The following is an 8,128-nucleotide window of genomic DNA, read 5'->3' as shown; positions in this document are numbered from 1 at the left end:
GTGTGTGAAAAGCAAGCATTCCTTATCCGGGGTTAGCAATAACAATTTGGCATGTGTAAAAAGGAAAAAAAAATAGTACGGGGTTAAGGATAGTACGGGGTTAGCGATAGTCCGGGGTTAAGAAAATCCTGTGTAAAAAGGGTATTAGAGACCCGGGGGGGGGGATTGACCACTCCCTTTAATTGCCTGGCTTTGCTGATGGACCAGTTACGACTCAGTCACATTTCCCCTACGGCGGCCGTACGGCGCGTCGAAGTCGTTTTATTAATATTTATTCAAACCATATTTAGCTGGTACAAAAATGTAAAAACGGCTGTTTTCGACTCGCCGTACGACCACCATAGGGGAAATGTAACCACGGTAGATCTCACGGATTGATCACAGATGAAATGTCAACCCTGTATTCATGTTCAGGCTTGATTTTCTTTTTAACAATAATAATCAAAGCAGAATCAAAGGCAGAATGACATGGATACATAGACACTATTTATTAGGCCTATAATATTGCATGTAATAACGTTTATTACCGGTGATTATAGGAATCATCAGTTTTAACCAAAACAAGGTAGTAACAATACAAATCAGTTAACTGCATGGTGTTGGAGAATGTCGTTCTATGAATAAGAAAGTATTCATCACATACCCTAGGCAGTTTTACATTTCAGCAATCACTCATTTATTTATATAATGATTCAAATTACTCCATAGGTTGAATCAGTAATTGTTACCGAAATATTTGTGAAAACATGTTTCTGTTTTAAAAAGATGTAATGTTCCTCTCAATCTAAGTGAGTAATTTCAACCAGAAAAGGATAAATATTCCTTTTTACAGTGTGAGTACAATCAAGCAATCAATTAACAAATGTGAAATAATGTTTCATTAGGTCTATAACATTTATAAAGATTAGACTTATAAACTCAATTTAAAGCAAGGTATAGTTGACAGCCGTCTTCTAGCTGTACTAAATAACTGGTGTAATATTTGAAGACCGGCAGAATTAAAAAAACATAACCAAACAAACAACAACAACAAAATAGAATGTTTAGCATTGTAACATATACATACTACAGGTGTAACAGTTCTGCATTCCCTGGTTGACAATACATTGTCTGTATTTCATGGTCGTCTACTCAAATATAATAATCGGAGTACATGATGCTACATGCATAAGATTCTTGCATTTGTTATTTTAAAAAAATCTTTATAGCGTGAAATAACTAATAACTTCATACATAGGAGCCTAGTTATCATGGCAGGCCTACCAGTGAATTCAAAGAACAAATATGTTTATAGGCCTAGAATGATCATGATACCTTTACATATAAACAGGCATGTGAATCATTTCAGTGTAGACAACTGGTCGTGTCCTGCTTATTCTTTCAATTTTATTGGTAAAATACACTCGGGAAACTTTGCCTTTGATCTCTTCATGGACCTATTACGAATCCATGATCTCTTTCAACGTATTTCCGTAGAGATATGTATTCCTCACTTCTATAGCTATTGTTGTCGCTGGTGACGCTCTTCATCTTCAATCTTGATGACACTGTTGTCTGTTGATACTTTACATTTCCCCCCAGAATTTAGCAGTGATGGCAGTGAGCGAAGCAAGAGTAGCAATCATGAATAGACGGTCAATAACACAGGCAAGGAGCTCAAAATCATTCATCATCTTAGGTGCCTGTTATAAAATATAAGAAATAAGAGAAAAGAAGGCATAATAGCCTAATTCAGACTGTTCACATTATTGAATATTTCATTTCTAGAATATTCTAATTTTCCTATGAATCATTGAGGTAATTAACTGCATTTTAGTTTTCGCGTAAATCAATCGTTTTGTGCAGGTTCACCCACTGAACTAGAAATACGTATTTCTAGTTCAGTGGGTTCACCAGGAGCCCCGTCTGACCGGAAACGGAAACGCTATCCCACCCTCCCTCCATTTCCGCTATTACTTTTAACATATAACTTATGGAAGTTAATTTACTGACTAAAGATTGCCCCCATGGCCCCCCCCCCCCGAAAATCCCACCGAAATTGCATTCTTAGTTTTCTATTTAGAAATGAACAAGATCGCAATCTATGATCATGGTAATATACCTCTCGCGTTGGTAATTGACTTTATGACTTACCTGAGATTCTTCAAATTCTTGACTCACGGGTTGACTCGATGACTCTTTTTGGACCCAAGCTTGACCACGAGGATGCAAAGCTTGAGCACCAGATGACCGAGTCTCTCCTATTATATATAATCAAATAAAATGTATCTTGATTAAAATCACTGAAGTATGCGCCAACTAAAAAAAGACAAGGAAGAACAAGGAATCTTGAGAGAAGAACAGTAAAGAGAGAGTGGGGCCCCAAAACAAAGATTTTGGTAGTGCCTAGTACCCCCATAAGCAGAGAGAACGAAAGAATGACATCATCTTTAGATTGTCTTGCTATAACCCCCCCCCCCCCGTCGCCTTACCTGCGACACCATTCATCGCCGGCAGAACTCCACCAGTGCAGCTCTCGGTGGGATTCGAACTCTTTGCCTTCTTCCGGCAACACCCACTATCACTCACAAAGCACCATGGTCCAAGGCGGTCAAAGAAGATAGTCCTGATGAACTTATTCTTGATCTTGCCTTCCTGGTGACTCATTTTGATGACGATGGCGGACATTGTGGTGACCATGATACTCATGATAAAACATTCCGTTACGTATACAGTCAGCAACACAACATCACCTATTAATAAAGGATGAACGAAAACAATCAGAAAATGTCCAAAGTTAGAGCACGCATCAGCTAAAGCTTTTCTTTCTTTTGGGCTTAGATTTGTCAGAGTATAGGTTCTCTATTAACCCAGGCTTATTGTAAGTTGATTTCCTTTTCAAATAACACGAAATCAGTAAAAAGGAAGGTCATACAGTCACATTGGGGTGGGCATTAGAACTCCGTGAGCTGGTCTTTGTCACCCCGGGGCCGATTGCACGAAAGGGTCTTTCCAAGGACCGTCTTTCGTGTCGCCCATCTTTTATGATACACCATGTGAAACGCATTTCAAATAAATTATCTGCAAATATATTTTATTTGTCCGTTAAAATAAACAAAATATTTGTTTATAAAATGATGTGATATCTCATGAAATTGTATAAAATTTGATTTAAAAGCAAGCTTACGAATTTTATTTGTTTATCATAAATTTCAGAAACACCCCGCTTATAGCGCATCATAAAAGATGGGCGACACGAAAGACGGTCCTTGGAAAGACCCTTTCATGAAATCGGCCCCCGATAAATATAGACCATCTCTTATGTACAGTATGTACACGTTGACATCATACATTTTAGATACTAAGATACTAAGAATGACGAAATATTTCGAACCACAATACAATTTACATAACACTATGCGGTCAAAACAAGTTGATTTTTTTCCTATCATTATCTTTATTTTCTAGATAATTGAGGTACCGATATTTTTGAAAGTTGGATCCTATAGCTTGCCTTGATGCATCCATTTTCTAGATTAATCAACAATGAAGAGGTGATTCAAAATTTGTCAGACCAAAGGCGCCAAACTTCCTTAAATAAGAACAAGTAAACTTCACAAGATTCAGTAGCGTCAGTACGGTTGGCCCCAAAAATATATAAATATAAAAAACGGGGAAAAGGAGAAAAAGAGGGAGAAAGAAAGACAAACGCAATGGGGGAAAGAAATAACATTGTATATTGTAATATTTTAAATTATGTTATATTACATAAAAAAAATATTTTTCATAACTTTCCAAAACAGAATTTGCTTAACACATATGTGTTCATCACTTCTGGTGTTGGCATTGTCTGTTTCATTGGATAAATAATCCTGTTGAAGGGGATTAAATGGGAGCAGTCTCCTTTTAAGGTTTAAATGTAGAACATTTCCAGTCCGTGCATTCGTTTGCATTAGTGGATTGGTGAGATATGTCTGCTCTTCATTTTTATTGGTCTGAATATAAAAAAATTCTAGCTCGCGCTTCGCGCTCTCATTACTTTGGCAAAATACGTATGGTCTTAAAGAATTCCTACAAACAAGCCTTGGAATACCCCCTCTTCGGGTCTGAATATGAAAAATTTTCAGCTCGCGCTTCGCGCTCGCAATATTTCATTTCATCTTGAGATACGTATCATGTTCATGATTACAATGACTACAAAAAGTGCTTCAAGTGTTAAGGTGTAATTAAAAAAAAATCAGCACATGTTTGGCGCTCGCATTAGATGTCTAGGGTAAAATAAGTATGCTCTTTATGAATTCCTTAAAGAAAATAGGCCTATGACCACAAACATGTTCCTGTTTGTGGTCAATATATACAAAAATTTCAGCTCGCCCTACGCGCTCGCATTGTTTGGTGAGGCAGGTACGTATCATGATTGCAAAAATTTGCTTATGTCCCTTTTCTAAGGTCTGAATAGGCCTACCAAAAAAATTCAGCTCGCGCTCGTGTTATTTGATCAGTGAGATACATAATTAAAATTTTAATGGCACAGTCCTTAAAATATCTCTATTAGGTCAGTATACCTGGCTATTGAGCGCGCTTCTCTAGCCCATTAAGTGACCCACAATTTTTGCTGCATGGGGCCCCCCATGCCCTGACCCACTGACAATACTTATAAATATTTTACCATCTGACAATTTCTCAGATCTGACAACTTATTGCTTTTGATTGACTGAGAAGCACAAGTGTCAAGTTTTTAATATTGAAACTGTTGGATAAAACATATTTTGTCAGAAAAAAAATCCATCTGACAACTCAGTCCTATCAGAAAACGCTCCCCTATAATATACAATATTTTTTTATATAATGGATTTGATTATCAGTCTGAAATTAATGTCGAATACAAATTACCACGAGAGCTTTTTGGCAGGTTGTCTGTAATAACGATCTGAAACACGGTCACACCCAGAACAAGAGAGATGGATGCCGAAAGACGCTCTCCACTTTTGGCGGGAATGATGAAAACAACAGCCGACAACCAGCTGAGAAATGTGACTGGTAACATCACATTCTGGATGTAAAATCTGGGCAGTCTTTTTAGTTTGAAACCGATATACATCACCTCATAAGTGATGTTTATCCCATTGGCGATCATTTCGATTGTGATGTAATCAGTTTTTGTAGCAGGATAAGGACGCGTGATATCCCACTCAGAGCTGATGTTTGGTCGCTGAATATTAAAATGGGTTATATCAAGTCTTACCAGATAATTTGGTGTGTTTTGTAAAGAGAATCGCAACCTGAAATAGAGAGAAGGGGGGGGGGGGAGCAACCATCAATGTAATAATGTATATTTTAATTTCATTTATTTACCTTCATATATATATGAAACTACGATTTTATTTCCACGGCATTTACTAAACCTTTTGTGATTATATATATATATATATAGTCCCTCCTCAGTTTTAGTGAATATTAATTTGTGATTAATACTAATGAATAGATCATTTAATTTTTTTTAAATGATACCCTAAATACATGATGTGATAATGGTTCACATGGAGGTGCAGTGCCTTGAAATGTGGGACGAGGTCAAAATTCAAAAGTTGCAAAATGACACAATATTGAAAGTCACTGTTCTTTTTTTCCGTGGTGATGAGTGTGTTTCTCAGCGGTTTCTTTAACATCAACATTAACATGGATTCAAACACACCTCTGCACACCCTAACACATAACGAACAAACAAACATGCATGGGTATTTCAAACCACGACTCAAACCATTTATCTCACAGAACCACCACGACATAAACCACAACAAAAACATCAAAAATGAAGAATCAGGGGCTTGATTTGAAAGGATTTTCATCTCTATTGACACAGACAAAAGAATTATGTTCTTCATTGACCCTTCATGACTATTTCTGCTCGTTTTGCAGCTTTTCAATTCAGACCTCATCCAACACTTTTGAATCATGCTCTTTTCGTGATGGCATGATCATAACAAGAATTAAACATCTTTTGAATGATATCAAATATGTATTGTGTAAAATTGGGAGCTGGGAGAAATTAATGGCCAAACTCAGATTTCCAAACTTGGATTTAAGGAAGGTGTATCCAGTGGCGTAACAGGGGTCGGTGGCCAGGGGGGGGGGGGGCAAGAGCCAAAAATTTCCCGGTCATATCATGGTATGAACAGGATTTTTTTATGACTGTGCCCCGAGCATTAGGGCGAATTCATGCGTGATAAGTACCCCCAATAAAAGAAAAGAGGGGCACAGCATGGCGCGCGCAGCAAAGAGTTGCTTAATATAAGTCCCGAGCGAGCGAAGCAAGCGAGAAAAAAAGAGCTTTTCATGAAAATATAAATTTGAGATTGATTTTGACATGGTATTCAGAAAATAACATCATATCTTACATCTTCCTTTCCTTTTCTTTCATCTTTTCTTTTTATGTTCTTGGTTGTAGCACTTTTGGGGGCCAGTGCTATGCGGGTCGGGTCCGGGGCAATGGCGGCCCCAGGTTTTTTAACCTCGGGGGAGGCAAAAGAACATTTGGGGGCGGGTCAACACACAAATATTTTGCCTATTTCTCAAAATCGAGCAAGAAGCGCGAGCTATTTTTTTAAATGTAGACCCTACTGACTTGAAAAGGGACCTGTTAAGGACTAGATGTTTGCATTGGGTCATGACGATGATATCTCACCAAGTAACTAATGCGAGCGCAAAGCGCGAGCTGAAAATTTTTAACACCCTGAGATGATAACTGGACGTTCTATAGGCATTTTTGTAATCATGAACTGGGTGGCTAATTAAACATTTGATGCGAGCGCGTAGCGCGAGCTGAAATTTTTTTATTTATTAAAATTATGAATAGGCAGGATGCGTATCTCGCTAAAACGAATAATAAAAACTATAATCGCAAGAAGCATATTGACTTGAACAATGGATTTCTAAGCCCCATGTGAACAGATAATTTACTTATCTCAGTCAACAGCTACTGTGAGCGTGTATAGCGCGGGCGACATTTTGAATTTTATATAATGACCTGAAAGGTTTATGTTAGTGACAAAAATTATTGAAAGCTAAAATTGAATGGATGAGAAAATTCTCAAAATTCAGTTAAGGAACGAAAAAGCTGTTTTGGTGCACTTTGCAGCTTTAGTAGGCCGCTTACGACAACATTTACTATCCTTTTTTTTCAAAAAATTTCGGGGGTGGGGCCAACTCACTGGGGGCAAATGCCCCGGTGCCTCCCCCTTCGTGACGCCACTGGTCTGGGGCGGAGCCCCCGGAACGTCATGATATTTTTAAACATTGCAGATGGCCACTGTTTTATCAAATCGCGGGTACATACACGACACACGTAACTTCAACGCAGTTGCGGATAATAAACAAAATATTTTGAGGCAGCACAACATAGCAAATGTGGAAAAATTTATAAAAGTCGCCAGCGAGCGAAGCGAGCCAGAAAAAATTGGCCTTTAAAAATGATTTTTTAATTGAATTCTACTTATGTGATAGCATGTGATTGGAAATTTAGCCAAAGTAAACAGGCTTTTTACCGTAAATTTAGCCAGCGCAAAGTTTTACTTAAGTTAGGACATAATATCGGGGGATATGACTAGCCCTTGGCTAACCCTACTTTGGCTAAGGAATTTTCCCGGGATTTTTTGTCCTGATTGCGACCATTATTGCATAAAATTTAGCAAGCTTATAATAGACTCCATCCACTTTTCTTCCCCTTATAATAGACGCCATCCACCTTTCTTCCCGTTCTTTATATTTTACAATCCTCGGCAACCCGGTCGTGTTATTAAGTTTTTCTTTTATTTTTCTCATCCCTTTTCTCTATATATTTTGATTTTCCAATTAAGCATTTGGTTCTTCCTTCATTTCCCGTTTCTTTCTGCCTCTTTCTCCCATTTTCCCGCCATTCTTGCTCGTGCCATTGAGTCATATCTTTTGATTTTATCTCACTCTTTTGCTAATCATGCTAATGTATTTATTATTAGTATTTCATGATATTTATACTTCCTCACGTGTTCTTCTTTCCTTCCTTTTCCCGCTTTCCTTCCATTTTCCCTATTATGTTCTTTCTTTCTTTCCCTTTCTTTTCATTTTTTCCCTTTCCCTTTCCTTTTCCCCTTTCCTCTTTTTCTTTCTTTCT

General features: G+C 37.7%; 1 protein-coding gene across 1 annotated transcript in view; it reads right to left on the bottom strand.

Moving 5' to 3' along the window:
* Positions 1-465: 465 nt before the first annotated feature.
* LOC129259727 (neuronal acetylcholine receptor subunit beta-3-like) overlaps positions 466-8,128 on the bottom strand; it is a 23,151-nt gene continuing 15,488 nt past the window's right edge. Inside the window, exons 6-9 of the mRNA XM_064098871.1 lie at positions 4,873-5,261; positions 2,472-2,732; positions 2,134-2,240; positions 466-1,682 (exon numbers count right to left, since the gene is read on the bottom strand). Of these exons, the coding sequence (XP_063954941.1) occupies positions 1,566-1,682; positions 2,134-2,240; positions 2,472-2,732; positions 4,873-5,261 (874 nt within the window). The 3' untranslated portion in view covers positions 466-1,565. The remainder of the gene's footprint in view (positions 1,683-2,133; positions 2,241-2,471; positions 2,733-4,872; positions 5,262-8,128) is intronic.

The sequence above is a fragment of the Lytechinus pictus genome, chromosome 4 (assembly GCF_037042905.1).
Source record: "Lytechinus pictus isolate F3 Inbred chromosome 4, Lp3.0, whole genome shotgun sequence".
Lineage (NCBI taxonomy): Eukaryota > Metazoa > Echinodermata > Echinoidea > Temnopleuroida > Toxopneustidae > Lytechinus > Lytechinus pictus.
Note: the sequence above shows the minus strand (reverse complement) of the source record. Positions and strands in the feature narration are given on the sequence as shown.